This window comes from Erinaceus europaeus, chromosome X (assembly GCF_950295315.1).
Source record: "Erinaceus europaeus chromosome X, mEriEur2.1, whole genome shotgun sequence".
In the NCBI taxonomy this organism is placed as follows: Eukaryota; Metazoa; Chordata; class Mammalia; order Eulipotyphla; family Erinaceidae; genus Erinaceus; species Erinaceus europaeus.
In genome coordinates this window covers 84,516,092-84,534,642 of record NC_080185.1, presented here as the reverse complement: position 1 = coordinate 84,534,642, position 18,551 = coordinate 84,516,092, and the positions used below count along the sequence as shown (strand labels likewise).

General features: G+C 40.7%; 1 protein-coding gene across 7 annotated transcripts in view; it reads left to right on the top strand.

The window, feature by feature from the left end:
- GNL3L (G protein nucleolar 3 like) overlaps nucleotides 1-18,551 on the top strand; it is a 71,848-nt gene that overhangs the window by 30,956 nt on the left and 22,341 nt on the right. For 6 of the 7 annotated variants that reach the window (XM_060183384.1, XM_060183382.1, XM_060183381.1 and 3 more), the window contains 7 exons: nucleotides 7,981-8,064; nucleotides 8,210-8,345; nucleotides 11,240-11,343; nucleotides 12,364-12,508; nucleotides 14,846-14,933; nucleotides 15,833-16,007; nucleotides 16,100-16,242. In XM_060183384.1, coding sequence (XP_060039367.1) covers nucleotides 7,981-8,064; nucleotides 8,210-8,345; nucleotides 11,240-11,343; nucleotides 12,364-12,508; nucleotides 14,846-14,933; nucleotides 15,833-16,007; nucleotides 16,100-16,242 — 875 coding nt within the window. The remainder of the gene's footprint in view (nucleotides 1-7,980; nucleotides 8,065-8,209; nucleotides 8,346-11,239; nucleotides 11,344-12,363; nucleotides 12,509-14,845; nucleotides 14,934-15,832; nucleotides 16,008-16,099; nucleotides 16,243-18,551) is intronic. The other variant, XM_060183385.1, reaches the window with a different exon arrangement.

Below are 18,551 nucleotides of genomic sequence, written 5' to 3'. Positions count from 1 at the left end.
ACCTCTTTCAGGGCCGGTTTGGTGATAGTTGCTTCCTTTAACTGTTGTTTGTCTAAGAAGGTTTTGATCCCTCCATCTAGTTTGAATGAAAGTCTAGCAAGATATATTATCCTTGGTTGAAACCTTTTTTCATTCAGGGCTCGATATATATCTTGCCATTCTCTTCTGGCTTTTAGAGTTTGAGTGGAGAAGTCTGCTGATAGTCTGATGGTTACTTCTGGCTGATTTGTAGTTTCTTTTGAGGTCTTGTCTTCATTCGTTTTAGTAGCAGTTTTATTCGCTCTTGATTTACCCCTTTTTATGATTAATGCATTTCTTATTTTTATGTTCTGTTGTTCCTCAGTTGTTGTGTTTTGAGTACAAGCAACACTGTACTAAAAACCTTTATGACAAATGCAGTCAACAACCTCAGAAATTACAAAAGCAACTGAAGCAAGGATTGAAACAGTTTAACCACTACCAGTTATCCAAACAATGTCTCCAGTCCGTGAAAAAATAGTCCACGTGAAGAAGAAAGAGAAAGGAAAAAAGGGATACCAAGAATAGACAATTGGGGCCAGGTGGTGGTGCACCTGGTTACGTGCGCACACTACAGTGGACAAGGACCTGACTTCAAGCCCCTGGTCCCCACCTGCATGGTGGAAACTTCAGAAGTGGTGAAGCAGGGCTGCAGGTGTCTTTCTGTCTCTCTTCCTCTCTATCTCTCCTCCCCTCTCGATTTCTCTCTGTCTCTATCCAGTAATAAATAAATAAAAATTTAAAAAAAGAATAGAAAGTTATGCAAATCTACTATCCAGTGTATATTCTAGGGGTATCAAGAGGTGAAAGGGAAGTAGAGCAGACATACACACATAGAGAGTCCACTCTGAGTCAGATTTCTTCGCCAAAATATTTCACAAATAAATATCAGTGAATTCAGAAAGCCGAAGTCAGAGGAAGAAAGGAAGTCAAGAAAAAAAAAAAAAGAAAAACAAGAGAGAGAAGAGAAAAAAGATAAGAAAAGTAACTGTAAACAAAGAGCAGTGAAAGGAAAGTTTTTTTAATTAATTAATTAATTTTTAATTTAATTTTATTTTTTAATTAGTTAGGAGGAGGGTGAATGGGAGAGTGGGTAGAGGAGGTAGGAGTGGTGAAACAAGTTCCTCTCACAATGGATAAGACGGTGGTCCCCTAGCAATGGAAAATACGCTAAGAGTTAATTCTGGTCAACCTAAAGGAAGTGGGGAAAGAGATATACCTTTATATAATATTAATAATAAAATAGATCAGTGTAAAAAACCTGTTCCAGATTGCTTCAAGCTGCTTGAGCAGAGGCAGCTGATTGTTAAAAAAGTAAAACAAAGAAACAAACAAAAAACATGTCAGGGCAGTCTTTCCCTTTTGTAGAACCAATTGCTCACTTTAAAGAAAAAGAGCCAAGGGTTTCAGAAAGGGATAGGCTTGGAATGGAACCCCTGTTGGGCCAGGAATCTTGGTAAAGAAAGAAGCTCAGCAGGGAAGCCTGCTAGGAGCAGCTCTCTGGCACTCAGGGTCTGGTTATAGGGGGGCAGGGGTGTGCTTCGGGAATAATAAATAATTTTTCCTTTCTTTTTTCCTTTCTATTCTAACCAAATTGGGCTGTATTCACCTCCTTGGTGTCACAGCTAGGACCCCGAATTCACTGTCCTGCCGAAGGTAAAAAAATCCTACCGTTTCCAGCAGTTGTTGTCAGAACTCAGACCAGTAGCTGCTTCTCAGTCGCCATCTTGGCTCTGCCTTGCCAAACAAATTGTTGATTTATCTTGAACATAAAGGCTGGAATAGTTCATATGAAGAGTTGGAAGGTCTCCGTTTTGTAGATAGCTGGTAGGCATATTTTAGTTATATTTCAAAGGGCCTGTGACTATACTAGTTTATTTTTCTTCTTTTTTCCCCCTGAGCCTGAAATCTGATATGCAGGTAGATCCAAGTTATTGTCTGGGGAGATGGGAGATGATGTCATGGCTGGAAAAAGTACCAGGAAGCTGGATCAGGGAAGAGAGTAGCTCCCAAATATGGAAAAGGTGAATAAATATTGTTGACGATAAACCCCACTGGTATGATGTGATCTGGGACCCACATTCAGGAGCCTATGTGACCTCTGTATCCCCGTATATCTGAGCTCACATTCTGTGGTCATGAGTAAGAATGTTCCAAGCTGCCCCAATATCAGGACCCATCTTCCTCAGGTGTAGCATAGAGTATGTTGTCCATCCTCCCTTCAGAGGATGGAACATTTGTCGGGGTCTCTGGCGGGGTGATCTCCAGGGGAAAGGTAACGGACCAGTTCTTTCTAGAATAAAGACACCGGGGAGACTGCAGCGTGCTCAGAACTCGTTTATTAGCAGGTGGACATGAGTTTAATAGAAAACCAAAGGGAATTATTATTGAAATATGTCAGAAATTACAGGTTTTTTAAAGTTCGGCTAACCTCTATGGTAGGGGGCTGGTATGACAAGAATTGATGCAGAGATAATTAGTCTCCTGATGCAGGCATTTAATTACCACCCAAAGGTGTTTGAGGGGAGGAGAGGGGTTGAACCAGTTAAGGCAAGATAGAGAGAAGATAAGCAAGGTTTGATGCAAATTGAGGACATCAAAGGGCACTGCTAAGAGTGTGATAAGGTGTGTTTTTCTGTGATCAGAAGGTGACTTTGAATAAGTGAATCTTAAAGTAGGCGGCTATGTGGCCTGCAGTTAATGGGGAGAAGTATTAGGGTTTCTGTGGGCCTGACAGTCAAGAAGGAAAGAACTAAGTCTGTCCCCCCTTTTGCTCACCTCAGTTGAGAGAGACTCACCAAGAGGGTATCTTCTCAGACCTCCATCCAAGGATGGGGGTAGTTCTCCCTAAGCTCTATCAAGCTTACACATAGTCCCAAAAAACATTCTCTACCATTGATGATCCAAATTGAGGGCAAGGTCCTATGGGGCCCACAAGGGTGTCTATTGTGTTGTTCCTGATAGAAATGACCAGTAACAATGGAGAGAGGGATCTATTTGAGGTCTAGGCCCATCATGTCTGTTTGGGAATCTCAGGACTTCTCGACTAGGGCCCCAGCTGATGGGGTAGCCTGATAGTCACGAAAGAGTCTTCGTTAAAATATGCCAGTCTCTTGCCTTTATTCAGCTTTTAAAGACCTTGCTTTGATAAGGTTAGCTTTGGAGTGAGTGAGGGAAGTGTAATAGGAGACAACTGAGGAAGGTGTATCTAAATCTAAGCAGACACTATTTCTTTATGAATTTTATACTTACTCACTGAAGACTATTGTGTACCTTTGCTTTCAGGTATATATTTTACCCTAATTTATGAATACATGTGAACATAGGTCCTATCTCATGGGATGTGGTCTGTATCTAGGTTTTGGGACTTTGTTGGGACGTGAACAACCTGGAATGGAATTAGAGAATACTATGAAAGTTAAGGTCTCACCTGAGTAATAAAGCTGAAGGGTTGATATTTCCATGCTTGAGTCTCTGGACACAGTTTGAAGTGAAGCATGCTGAGGTGGTATTCATTGCGTTGATTAGGTTGGGATCAGCAGATGCAATATCATTTGGTATAAATTGAGAGACGCATGCTGGAAAGTGCGTCTACTCTCTTGGTTCCAGGAGTGGGGGAAATATAGACTCTATAGAAGAAGAGGGAGGTCCCTGCTGTCTTAGGGTTTAAAAAGGCAATAGATAGTTATTGCTATAATCAGATTATTTGGCAATGGGCTTAACTTTGAAAAATCCCTTTGTTAGGTTTTACTGTATCATTCACAGCATCACCATAATTTCTGTCCTTTGACATTATTTGTATATAGCTGTGGTACCTGTTGCTTCTGTTCTCCCTGATCTAAGCTTTTAAGAGAGTTAACATATCAAAGACTCACCCTATGGCCTGTGCACTGAAAAGTTTGAGACATTCAATTTTCCCCTCTCATATTAATTAGTGATTTATTTGACTACAAATTAATAGGAGTGTACATAAACATCATTCCCACCACCAAAAGACTGTGTCCCATCCCACCCCCTATTCCTCCCCCCAGTAAAGCAAAACATCAGAGATTTTTAGTTTGGTGCCCTACTCCAAATTCATACAAATCATGCTTTGAGTTTCCCTTTTTGTTCTTCTTTCTCAACTTCTGTTTATGAGTGTTATCATTCCATACTCATCTTTGTCTTTCTCTTGATTTGGGTAGTGGTTTCTTTTGCTGTGAAGAAGCTTTTTAATTTGATGTAGTCCCATAGGTTTATACTTGCCTTAGTCTTCCTTGTAATTGGATTCGTTTCATTGAAAATGTCTTTAAAATTTATGCGGAAAAAAGTTCTTCCAATATTTTCCTCTAAGTATCTGATAGTTTCTGGTCTAACATCCAAGTCCTTGATCCACTTGGAATTTACTTTTGTATTTGGTGAAATACAGTGATCTTTCAAGTTGAGATAGTGGAGTGTTGAAGTCCCCTACTATGATTGTGTTACTGTTAATATATTGCTGTAGCTCTTTCAGTAGAAGTTTAATGTATTTAGATGGCTTCTCATTGGGTGCATAGATATTAATAATTGTTAAGTCCTCTTGATTGACTGATCCTCTGAGCATTAAGTAGTGTCCATTCCTATCTTTTTTAATCTTATCTATTTTAAAGTCTATCATGTCAGATATGAGAATAGCTGTTCCTTCCCTTTTTTGTGGGCCATTGGCTTGAATGATAGTTTTCCATCCTTTCACTTTAAGTCTGTGTTTGTCTTGTTGCGTTAGGTGAGTTTCCTGTAGACAACATATTGTTGGGTTGTGTTTTCTGATCCATCTTCCTACTCTGTGTCTTTTAATAGGTGAATTCAGGCCATTGACATTTATTGATATCAAAGAATTGAAGATATTTTAATGCCATTCTTGTAGAGTTTTAGAGTGTTTTGATATATGTCCTATTTGTGGTGGTCTGACTATTTATAGGAGACCTTTCAGAACTTCTTTCAGGGCAGGCTTGGTGATGGTTGCTTCCTTCAACTGTTGCTTGTCTGAGAAGGTTTTGATGCTTCCATCTAGTCTGAATGACAGTCTAGCAGGATATAGTATTCTTGGCTGAAAGCCTTTCTCACTGAGCACTCGATAGATATCTTGCCATTCTCTTCTGGCCTGTAGTGTCTGTATGGAGAAGTCTGCTGCTAATCTTCTGGGTTTTCCTTTGTAAGTGACTCTTTGTTTTTCTCTTGCAGCCTTGAGTATCATTTCTTTATCCTTATTCCTTTCCATTCTAAGTATGACATGTCTTGGTGTCTTTAGGTCTGGGTTAATTCTGTTTGGGACCCTCTGGGCTTCTTGAATCTTTATGTCTTTGGTGTTGTCTAGACTAGAGAAATTTTCAGCTATTATGGCCTGGAGAACGCTTTCTTCCTCCCCTTCTCTTTCTTCCTCTGGTAAGCCAATAATGCGTATATTGTTTCTTTTGAAGTCATCCCATAGGACTCTGTTGTTGTTTTCAGCATCTCTTAATCTCTTTTTGAGATCTCTTACTTCTTTTTTAGTTGTCTCTAATTAATCCTCAATCTTGCTAATTCTGTCTTCAGCCTCATTGATTCTATTCTCTCTGCCCTCTACTGCTTTCTGGAGTTCATCTATTTTGTTGTCCTGTTCTGATACTGTTTTAGCTTGTTCAGCTAGTTGCCTTCTTAGCTCAGCGATTTCAGCTTTCAGCTCTCTAATAACCATGAGATAATTAGAATTTTCTTCCATATTCTCATTTGTTGTTCCTGCATTTCTGATTACAAATTTTTCAAATTCTTTACTCACTCCTGTTATTATTTCCTTGGCTAATGTTTGGATGTTGAACTTGTTGTTTTGTGCTTCACCCTCTGGAGGACTTTTAGCTGGACTCTTGTCCTGGTTCGAGTCTCCAATATTTTTTCTTGTTGTTTTAACTATTTTATATAAGTTAACAGTTTTTTCAATCCCTGAATTGGAGTTCAGTGGTGTAAAAGCCTTTTTTTTCCCCTGTAGGCTATGGGAGCCTGAGGGCTTTTAAACTATCAATAGGCTTCTTAGCTTAATCACTGACTCCTGACCAAGAGATAAAGCAGGGTGTGGCAGAGATAATCCAGTGGTTATGCAAAGAGACTTTCTCAGCCCCTCAGCTTTGCCACCGAGGTATAGGTCTTCTCCTGAGTTTCCCGGTTAGATCTCTGTCCCCTTGTGTCCCTCCCTGTTGCTGCTCCAGATTCTGAGGGTAGTAGCAATGGAGACTCAGAGTTGCACTTGGTGAGTCTCTGGGGAGTCCTTTCCTCCCTTCAGCTGTCCCCTTGTTGGTGGAGCAGACTGGAGGTGGTGTCTCCACTGACAAACTGTTGAACTGTTAGCAGTCACTTAATTTCTCCTTAGGCCCCTCTCTCCTCTCTGTCACCAGCCACGCGTGTTTGTACTCACGGGTGATTTACTGGGTTTCTGTGGTCATTCTAGTCCTGTCTTGTTTCGGTCCGGGTGGTCTCCTTTGGTATTCCTAGTTGATCCGGGAGAGGAGAGGAGAGGAGAGAAAGCGATCTGCTGCTCGTAGCTCCCCCTCCGGAAGTCGAATCTCCATCTTTGTCTTTCTAACTTAGCTCAGTTACCATAATTACTTATAGCTCCATCCAAGATGAGTCAGAGAGGATAGGTTCATTGTTCATAGTATTCCATTGTGTATATACATACTACAGCTTTCTCAACCATTCATATGTTGTTGGGCACCTGGGTTGCTTCCAGGTTTTAGCTATTACGAATTGTCTTGCTATGAACATAAGTGTACACATACCTTTTTAGTTGGGTCAGATTTCTTCCACAAAATAATTAACAAATAAGTGTCAGCAAATTCAGAAAGCAAAAGAAGGAAGAAAAGAAATAGAAAAAAAGTAGAGCCAGGAAAGGAAAGTTGTTACTGTTGTTTTAATTAGCTAGTAGGAGAGAAAACTGAGGGTGGAGTGAATACTGAGAGAGAAATAAGTTCCTCTCACATGGATAGGGCACTTAGTCACCTGTCAATGGAAAAAGCAACAGCAGTTAATTTTGGCCAACCTGAAGAAGAAGGAAAAGGGACACACTTATATAATAATAGTAATAATAAAATAAAATAGAATAAAAAACCATAACAGTCAGTCTGCAGCTTGGACCACTCCAGATTAGCTGAAAGCAGCCTGAGAAAATACAAGGAATTATAAGAAGTATCCCCCCCCAAAAAAAAAAAGAAAGAAAAAGAAGAAACTCCAGGTAGTTTTTTCCAGGTAGGCCTGAGGCTCTGATTGGTCAGGTATTTTATCACTCAGATACAGCTCCAGCCACATGAGGGAGAGGGAGAGGGGGAGAGATAAGGAAAAGGCTTGGAATGACACCCCATGCTGAGCCAGGCATCTTGGTAAGGAAAATATTTCTGCAGGAAGCCTCTAGGAGCAGCTTGCCAGCCAGTGGGGCTGGTTCTGGGGTGGGGGAGAAGGGTGAATTCAGAAATAATGAATCCAAAGGTTTTCCTGTCTTTGTCTGGCCTCTGTTTGCCAGCCCATGAGTGGGTTATAGGACTCTTTTTTTGTGTCACCCTCACCACCCCTTATTCACCCTTTCATGGATCCGCCAGATATCCTACCCTTTCCAGCGAATCCCAGGTTGTAAGCTGCTACTTTTTGGAGCTCTCACCAGGTATTGTTTCCAAGTCACCATCTTGGCTACGCCTCATCTTCTCTTTATAACAAAAAGTACATATTTTGCCTCCTAAAGGATTATTTTTCTTACCTCCTTGTCACATTCCTCTAAACTCATCACGTGTATACTCTGGCCTCCAGTTCCTCTAGTTCTCTCTCTCTCTCATATGCACATACACACCATGTGGGTCTATTTACCCTTCTTCTATTTCCTAGCTGCTTTTCAGTGAGCTACAACTTATATGACTGGCTCAGTTTCCTGTGGTTCTCCAAAGCCTGAACTTTTCCTGTATCATTCTCTCTCTTTTTTCCTTTTAGGAAGAAGTTATGCAGGAATTAAACATGTTTCCTCAACTGGATGATGAGGCCACAAGGAAGGCTTACTATAAGGAGTTTCGTAAGGTATTTATTAAGGCCTATTAGGGAAGGTGTCAACCTAGTACCATCTCTTCTCCATTTTTGTTTTTCCTGACTGAGATGGAACTGATACTCTCATTGGCTCCCTAATTCTTTCCCTGCCTTCATTCCCCTATACTCTGCCCTGCAGGTTGTGGAATACTCTGATGTGATTTTGGAAGTCCTGGATGTCAGGGACCCATTGGGCTGCCGCTGTTTCCAAATGGAGGAAGCTGTCCTCCAGGCAGAAGGCAACAAGAAGTTAGTCCTGGTCTTAAACAAGATCGGTGGGTGTTGTGCCAGATTGTGTATACTGGGGATAGATCAGGGTTAAAAGACTAGGAGTGAAGGCTGAGACCCTGCACTTCGATGTTTGTATCTGTTGTGCAAGGTATAAATAATTTTGTTAGTGCTTTAACACTATTTTACAAAACTCTTTAAGATTTCTGGGGTAGTTTCACACTCGTGTGTGTGTGTGTGTGTGTGTGTGTGTGTGTGTGTGTGTGTGTATGTGTAACTCTTGTTAACTACCATCAAAGTCCATGTGCTCTCCCGCTATATGGTAACCACCATAGTTTTCACAAAGTCTGAGATAGTTACTATCTTTTTTTTTTTTTGGCAAATTGATTTACTTTCTCTTACACACATGAGTAAAACTGTTAATTGTCTTTTACTTTTTATTTTATTTAGCATAATCATCTCTAGTTTGTGGTAAGAATTCTTAGTCCAGGTTTCAAAGTCAGGAATCTAGGAGGTATAGTAATGTATTTATTTAATTAATTAATTTTTTAAAGGTGGAATTTCTTTTTTAAATTTTTTTAAATTTTCCCTTTTGTTGCCCTTGTTTTTTATTGTTGGTGTAGTTATTGTTATTGTTATTGATGTCATCATTGTTAGATAGGACAGAGAGAAATGGAGAGAGAAGGGGAAGACAGAGAAGGGGAGAGAAAGATAGACACCTGCAGACCTTCACCACCTGTGAAGCAACTCCCCTGCAGGTGGGGAGCCGGGGACTCGAACAGGGATCCTTATGCTAGTCCTTGTGCTCTGTGCCATGTGCGCTTAACTCGCTGCACTACTGCCCGACTCCCTTATTTTTATTTTTGCCACTAGGATTTTTGTTGATGATCGGTGCCTGCACAATGACTCCATCACTCCTGGTGGCCATCCCCCTCCCTCCCTCCCTCCCTCCCTCCCTCCCTCCCTTCCCTTTATTGGAGACAGAATCATAAGGGTGAAAGAAGAGAGACATACCTACAGCACTGTTGTACTGCTCATGAAGCAGTAGGGGACTGAGGGTTTGAACCCATGTCCTTACACATGTAATGTATGTGCTCTACCAAGTACACCACTGCCTACGTCCTGTAGTCACTTAAACAAACAAAGATTTGTTTATTCATTAGTGATAAGGAGAGTAAACCAGAGCATCACTCTTAATACAAGTGATGCTAGGGATTGAACTTGGGAACTCAGGTTTGAGAGCCCAGCATCTTATCCACTGCACCACCTCCCAGGTCACTGTAGTGTCTCTCTCTTTCTCTCTCTGTCTCTCTCTTACACACACACACACACTATAGCAGATGTTGGGGATGGAGTTCACTCTGCCTGTTTTTTATTTCCCTTTTCTTACCATTTAATAAAATTAATTTTGGGGGGGAGAGGCCAGAGTACCTGGCATATTAAATATTTGGGAAATCAAACCTGGGGCCTTAGGCTTGAAATTCCTTGTGCTTTAGCTCTCTGACCTATGCTCTTGCCATTTTGAGTCTTATCTGTAGTTGGCTGACCCGGGAGTATTCCTGTCTCCCACAAACTGGAATCCAAACACTAGAATAAGAAATCTCATGGGATCAGGAATCTGCATCTCATCTCAGTGCTGCCTATTTGTTCTGGGATCTTGGGCAAGTTGTGTTAACCTCTAAGAGATCCTATTCCTTTGACTGTAAAATGATCTGTGATTATACCAGCTTTACAGGTATAAATGTGAGAATTAATAAGTGCTTGATGTAGTAGTTCTTTCCATATAGTAGCCACTTTTTTTTAAATTTAATTTAATTTAATTTTATTTTTATTTAAGAAAGGATTAATTAACAAAAGGGGTACAACTCCACACAATTCCCACCGCCCAATCTCCATATCCCACCCCCTCCCCTGATAGCTTTCCTATTCTCTATCCCTCTGGGAGTATGGACCCAGGGTCATTGAGGGTTGCAGAAGGTGGAAGGTCTGGCTTCTGTAATTGCTTCCCCGCTGAACATGGGCGTTGACTGGTCGGTCCATACTCCCAGTCTGCCTCTCTCTTTCCCTAGTAGGGTGGGGCTCTGGGGAAGCTGAGCTCCAGGACACGACTTTTTTTTTTTTTTAACAAAGCACTGCTCAGCTCTGGCTTATGGTGGTGCAGGGGATTGAACCTGGGACTTTGGAGCCTCAGATATGAGAGTCTCTTTGCATAACCATTATGCTATCTACCCCCATCCATAACAGATCATGTCAAGGCTATTTTTTGTGCCAATCTAGAATTTCCCAGAAAGGAGGCAGGAGATCTGATGCTATTTTCTATGTTATGGAACTCTGTTGACTTTGAGTTGGTAGCTAGTTTGCCTGTTTGCATCAAGGAGATAAAATTCCTTTGTGAAATTTCCATCTGGTCTCCAAGATTAGACTGTCCTTTATTTTTATTTTTAATATTTGAGAGAGACAGACACTCATGATTTGTCAAAGATCAAACTCATGATTGAGAATTAAACACTTTATCCCCCACACCACCTCCTCTGCTGCTATACTACCCTTTCTATCTTTAATTTGAAGACTGTACAGAATCATGTTAGGCTAGGGAAGATATTTATTTAAAGGAGGTATTTATTTGCATCCTTGTGTGAGGGTGTATGCATCTTCAGGATGAACCCTACAGAGGTGTTCTCTCTTCCTCTCTCTCTCTCTCTCTCTCCTATCTTTATTTATTTGATAAATACAGCCAAAAATTGAGAGGGAAGTGGGAGATAGAGAGAGAGACACCTGCAACACTGCTTTACCACTCGCAAAGCTTTCCTCTGCAGATGGTTACCAGGGACTTGAACCTGGGTCCTTGCACATTGTAGTATGTGGGTTCAACCAGGTGCGTCACCACTCAGACCCCAGAGGTGTTCTCTTTACCAGTTTTGTTTGTTCCTGTTTTCTGCAGACTTGGTCCCCAAGGAAGTTGTAGAGAAGTGGCTGGAATACCTTCAGAATGAGCTACCAACTGTGGCTTTCAAGGCCAGCACCCAGCATCAGGTCAAAAACCTGGTAAGCTTGGGCTAGCATTAGTGGTTGAATCTGACCTTCAGCTCCTTGATAATTTAGCTGAGCCTTTAACTATGAGTTTTTGTTTGTCTGTTGTTCATTTGTTTTTCTGTCTTAGCTGGGTAGAGTATTCTACTTAGGTAGAAGTCTTTTCTACTTAAAATTTTTATTATGTACTGCCATTTTTTCCTTCAGTGTTTTCATTGAGGAATCAGCTGATAGTTGTTGGATTTTCCTAATAAGTGACTCTTTGCTTTTCTCTACATGATTTTAATATTATTTCCTTGTCTTTAATTTTTGCTATTTTAATTATGTGTCTTGCTGAGATTAGGTTTGGATTTATTTTTCTTAGAGGTCTAAGCTTCTTTTTAAAAAATACTTATTTTTGGAGAAATTAAGAAGGGATGGAGGGAGGGAGAGAGACAGAGACAGAAAGACAGACCCCCGACTAAGACCTGAATCACTGTTCCCTGCTTGTGAAATTTTTACTCTGCAGGTGGGTGGTACCCAAGGCTTTAACCCAGGTCTTTGCTCACTATAACATGTGAGCTCAACTAGATGTGCTACCACTTGGCCTCTCTATGCTCTTTGAATTTGATATTTTACTTCCTTCAATTTTGAGAAACTCTTGGCTGATACTTCTTCATAATAATTCTGTTCCTTTTTCTTCTTCTGACACCCTTGTGATGCAAATGTTGTTTCTCTTGGTGTTGTTTGTTGATGTGATTTCTTTTTTTAAAAAATTATATTTATTTATTGGATAGAGACAAGTAGAAATCGAGAGGGAGGATGAAAGAGGGATATCTTGACAAAGCCAAAGATAGAGAAGATGCAAAATAGTGGAAAACAGACATTGTGGGTCTCTGAGGGGTCAGGGAAATGGAAGCTTTCAAAACCTGTGTAAAAGGCTTTCTGCTTCAGGCTGGGGATCTTGGTTATGATAGGGAAGTCCTGAGAGGTGGAAAGCTGCACTTAGACCACATCTGCTTAATTTTTTTTCTTTTGTACCCCTCATTTTTTCAGAACCGTTGTACTGTGCCAATAGAACATGCCTCCAAGTCGCTGCTGAAAAGCAAAGCCTGCTTTGGAGCTGAAAACCTCATGAGGGTTCTGGGGAACTACTGTCGCCTTGGTGATGTGCGCACCCATATTCGTGTGGGTGTTGTGGGTAAGGCCTGGAGGATAGTTTATGCTATCCATGCTCTGCCCTTGGGTGGGGGTTTCATTAGAGAGAAGGATGCTGGGAACTTTATATTACTTTTTTTGGAGAAGTGAATAGTGGTTTGGGAATAGATTTGTTTGTAATTTGGATATATGTATATGTGAGTACGTAATAAGAATCACCACCATAAATAATTAGAACCATGGATCCAATATACATGACTTAAGTTTACGGTTGGCATCATCTCATTCTGTTGTAGCTATAGAAAGGAAGGGGTCAATATTTTCCTCTTATAGATAATGAGACTGAGGATCAGAGAAAGGAAGTTGTGACATTAGCCTTAAGTGAGACAAAGCAGAAAATAAAAGACAGGCTTACAGAAACATCAGAGAAAGATAAAATGAGACCTAGTGAAGCATTTACAAAGGGGCATATATATGGAGAGAGAAATCTAGAAAGAGAAGTAATAAGTACTAAAGAGACTGAGGAAGAGTTGGCATAGAGGGCAAACTATTAAAGCTGAGCTTGACAGGATTTCAGGGCACCAAGGAAAGAATGACAGGAATATAACAAGCAGCTTGAAAGAGGTTGAGATAGACCTTTAGGGAGAGGAGTAAGAGGGCGAGAGGCTAGAAAAAGGGTACAAGACACTGAGAAAAAAGTAAAGACACATATATCTGAATAAAAATAGAAAAAAAAACTGGGAAACCAAAGGATAGAGTTGGTTGGTAGGGAGTGGAAATGGGAGATAATAGTTATGTGTGGGGTGGGGGTTGGGGGTCGGTGGATATGGTCAGAAAGTAATACTAGAAGGAGAACCAGCAAAATAGCCTACCTGGGTAGTGTACTTGTATTGCCATGCATACAGGTTTGTGCCTGACCCTTATAGAACTGGAAGAAGCTTCAGTGCTGTGATATCTTTCCATCTCTCCCTCTGTATCTATTTGATTTCACTGGAGCAGTGAAGCCATGGCAACAAAAACATCAACAATAAGAGGGACCTAGTGATAGATATATGTACAGAAATCTGCAGGTAATGAGAAGAGGGCTAGAGGTTCCCTGCATATCTAGGGAGTTGGGCATTTCCTAAGAAAGAACAAGAGAGAGAGAGAAACAGGATAGATAAATTCAGAGAGACATGGATACAGAATGATGAAAGTGTAGAGATAGAGGAGCACACAGAGACCTACACATATGTATGGGTCCGCATATATGTACTGATTCACACCTGTGAGTAGATTTCCAGACTCAAGAGACAGCCCATATAGAGACTAATACATAGAAAACACATGTAGACCAAGCCCTTTCCACTCACTTTGCTACAACCCTGTTTTCCTTAAGTGAATTGGGTCATAAACACAGATGTACTTTTATACACGCAGTCTTCCAAAGCTTTCATCTAGAGTCACAGAAAGACAAACACACAGATATTTCTGTAATGAGACAGATATTTATATGTAGAAAGAGACAGAAAGTTGGACATAGTCAGGAAGAGATGAGAGAGACCCAGTGAAACATATACAGAGAGATCAACCCACAGAGAGAAGGAACAGATACTGAAGAGACAGAGTTGACAGAGGGGTTAAGAGAGGCAAATTTGATGGGCTGGTGAATATCAAAGAGAAAGAACAAATGTCTTAATAGAAACCAATCAGACAGTTTGGCAGAGAAAGAATTCTTAGATACAGAGTTAAACAGAACAGTGTTACAGAGAAAAGAATTGAGAAGGACAAAAATGGAGATAGCAACGATAGAGTGAGAAGAACCAAAAGATTGAGCTACACTGAAAGACCTATAGACTACACATACAAGGGTTACAGACAGATATACCTATATGAAAATTGTAAATTCTGGTCTGAAGAATAAGGAGAATGGTGAGGTAGAAGCCCACACAGATATCCATAGACTGAGAAGTGCTTGCAGTTGCTGAAACAGAAAAATATGTACTATAGACAGCTTCTCAGAGAAACTGGCTTTGAAAATGAGTTGTTTCCCTGCCAGTACAGACAATTCTCTGCTTCACGGACCTTGATGGCTATGCTCTGTTGAAGCATGTCACAGAGGTCTTGCATCAGATGTCTTTCCATTACTGCTTTTAAATGGGACTGAGTTTCATATGTATAGAGAGGGATACATTTAGCCTGTTTATTCAGAAATTGGGGAGAGAGGTAGAAAGGCCATGGAGAAGCTTAGTTAGGTCTTAGTGGGAAGACAGGAGGCAGGCTCTGTTTGGGACTTTCCTTTGACTAGGTCACTGCCCTTGCCTGAACTTCCCTCACACAGGCTGGCCTAAATGTTTCAGAGGACCCTTCCTTTCCTGAACCAATTTTTGCTCCTTTGTAGGCCTTCCCAATGTTGGTAAGAGCAGCCTGATTAACAGCTTGAAGCGAAGCCGTGCATGCAGCGTGGGAGCTGTTCCTGGGGTCACCAAGTAAGCATCTGCCTGCGTCCCCACTCGTGACCCTACTATTTCCCTAATCACATATTGTCAACCCATTATCCTTTGCCTGTTACCAATCAGCTTCTGATTATTTCTTTGGCCTAGGTCTGTTACTGTTAGATCTCATTTACGTGGTACACCTAGGTATGAACCACGACTGGGTGCTTGTCATGTTTATTACTGAAGCTTCCTAATAGCTATGCAAGATTGGGCTTTAAATAAGCAGTTGTACTTGTTAAGTGAAGGAAAAGGGAGTCAGAATCAGAACCTTTCCCAGGGACCTATAAGTCAGTCCCCAATGACAGAGGCTAGACTATAATTAGTCCTAGTAGGGATTTTTTTTTTAAAAAAAGTTTCTTCTTAAATATTTTTATGTGTTACTGGATAGAGACAGAGAAACTGAGAAGTGAGGTAGAGATAGAGAGGTAAAGAGACAGAGAGATACCTGCAGCCCTGTTTCACCACTCACGAAGCTTTTCCCCTGCAGATGGGGACTAGGGGCTTGAACCTGGGTCCTTGCACACTAATGTGAGCAATTAACCAGGTGTGCCACCACCTGGATCCTTAAATATTCTTTATATACTGGATAGGGATAGAGACATCAAAAAGGGAGTAAGATATTGAAAGGGAACAAGACAGAGAGACGCAGCACTGCTTCACTATTTACGAGGTTTTGCTCCTGCAGGCGGGGACTGGGGACTTGAACCCTGGTCCTTGTGCATGATAACATGCACTCAACCAGATGCACTACTGCCCAACCCCTTCTATCTTCATTTTTATGCCATCTACTCCTTATTATTTCTCCCTATTGTGTGCTTAGCCTAGAGGATGCTAAATACATCTGGGTACATTGCTGTCCTATGTGCTCTGCTTCCTCTCTCCTGCCCCAGATTCATGCAGGAGGTCTATCTGGACAAGTTTATTAGACTACTGGATGCCCCAGGCATTGTCCCAGGACCTAATTCAGAAGTGGGTACCATCCTGCGCAATTGCATCCAAGTGCAGAAGCTGGCGGATCCCGTGACCCCAGTGGAGACCATCTTGCAACGCTGTAACCTGGAGGAGGTATGCAGATTTTTTACTCATGCCCTATCTATTCCACAAGTTCTTCATTTTTTGTAATGGCTTCTCCTCTTCTTCTTTTTCTTTTAAATCAGATATCCAACTATTATGGTGTCTCTGGGTTCCAGACCACTGAGCATTTTTTGACTGCAGTGGCTCAGCGCTTGGGGAAGAAGAAAAAGGGAGGCATATACAATCAGGAGCAGGCAGCCAAAGCTGTCCTGGCTGACTGGGTGAGGTAAGGCCTGCTTGGGAGTGAGGTTACAAAAAGGGCTTATATTTTGTATTATAGGGACAGAACAGCTTAAGTTTCAGGTTAGGAAGGCCAAGGTTCCACATTACATCGGGCTTGAGAATCCTTTTTTTATTTCATTTTATTTATTTATTTATTTATTTTATTTAAACATTTATTTCATATTGGAGAATTAATGTTTTACATTCAACAGTAAATACAATAGTTTGTACATGCATAACATTCCCCAGTTTCTCATTTAACAATACAACCCCCACTATGTCATTTATCATCCTTCATGGACCTGTATTCTCCCCACCCACCTACCCCAGAGTCTTTTACTTTGGTGCAATACGCCAATTCCATTTCAGGTTCTTTTTTTAAAATTTATTTCTTTATTGGGGAATTAATGTTTTACATTCAACAGTAAATACAATAGTTTGTACATACATAACATTCCCCAGTTTCCCATTTAACAATACAACCCCCACTATGTCATTTATCATCCTTCATGGACCTGTATTCTCCCCACCCACCCACCCCAGAGTCTTTTACTTTGGTGCAATATGCCAATTCCATTTCAGGTTTTGCTTGTGTTTTCTTTTCTGATCTTGTTTTTCAACTTCTGCCTGAGAGTGAGATCATCCCATATTCATCCTTCTGTTTCTGACTTATTTCACTCAACATAATTTTTTCAAGGTCCATCCAATATCGGCTGAAAACGGTGAAGTCACCATTTTTTACAGCTGAGTACTATTCCATTGTGTATATATACCACAACTTGCTCAGCCACTCATCTGTTGTTGGACACCTGGGTTGTTTCCAGGTTTTGGCTATTACAAATTGTGCTGCCAAAAACATGTGTACACAGATCATTTTGGATGGATGTGTTGGGTTCCTTAGGATATATCCCCAGGAGAGGAATTGCAGGATCATAGGGTAGGTCCATTTCTAGCCTTCTGAGAGTTCTCCAGACTGTTCTCCACAGAGGTTGGACCAATTTGCATTCCCACCAGCAGTGTAGGAGGGTTCCTTTGACCCCACACCCTATCCATCATTTGCTGCTGTTACCTGTTCTGATGTATGACATTCTCACAGGAGTGAAGTGATATCTCATTGTTGTCTTAATTTGCATTTCTCTGACAATCAGAGACTTGGAACATTTTTTCATGTGTTTCTCAGCCTTTTGGATCTCTTCTGTGGTGAATATTCTGTTCAAGTTCTCCCCCCATTTTTGGATGGGGTTATTTGTTGTCTTGTTGTTGAGTCTGGCAGGTTCTTTATATATGTTGGTTATTAACCTCTGATGTATGGCATGTAAAGATCTTCTCCCATTCTGTGAGGGGTCTCTTGGTTTGGGTAGTGGTTTCTTTTGCTGTGCAGAAGCTTTTTAATTTGATGTAGTCCCATAGGTTTATACGTGCCTTAGTCTTCTTTGTAATTGGATTCGTTTCATTGAAGATGTCTTTAAAATTTATGTGGAAAAGAGTTCTGCCAATATTTTCCTCTAACTATTTGATAGTTTGTGGTCTAACATCCAAGTCCTTGATCCACTTGAAATTTACTTTTGTATTTGGTGAAATACAGTGATTCAGTTTCATTCTTATGCATGTTTCAACCCATTGTTTCCAATACCATTTGGTGAAGAGACTCTTCTTTCCCCATGTAATAGTCTGGGCCCCTTTGTCAAAGATTAGATGTCCACAGGGGTGGGGCTCATTTCTGGGCTCTCAATTCTATTCCACTGGTCAGTGTGTCTATTCATGTTCCAGTACCAAGCAGTTTTGATGACAATGGCCCTAGAATACAGTTTGAGATCTGGGAGTGTGATGCCTCCAGTTCTGTTCTTTTTTCTCAAGATTGTTTTGGCAATTCTAGGTCTTTTCTGGTTCCAGATAAACATTTGTAGCATTTTTTCTATTCTCCTAAAAAATGTGCTTGGGATCTTGATGGGGATAGCATTAAATTTGTAGATGGCTCTGGGTAATATATTCATTTTGATGATGTTAATTCTTCCAACCCATGAACATGGAATATCTTTCCACTTCTTTGTGTCTTTTTCAATTGCTTTGAGTAGTGACTCATAATTTTCAGTATACAATTCTTTCACTTCTTTGGTTAGGTTTACTCCTAGATATTTTATTGTTTTTGTTGCTATAGTTAAAGGAATTGATTTCTGGATTTCAATTTCTTCTAACTTAGTGTTTGCATAGAGGAATGCCACTGACTTTTGAATGTTAATTTTATAGCCTGACACCTTACTGTATTGCCTGATGATTTCCAAAAGCTTCTTGCTGGATTCCTTAGGTTTTTCT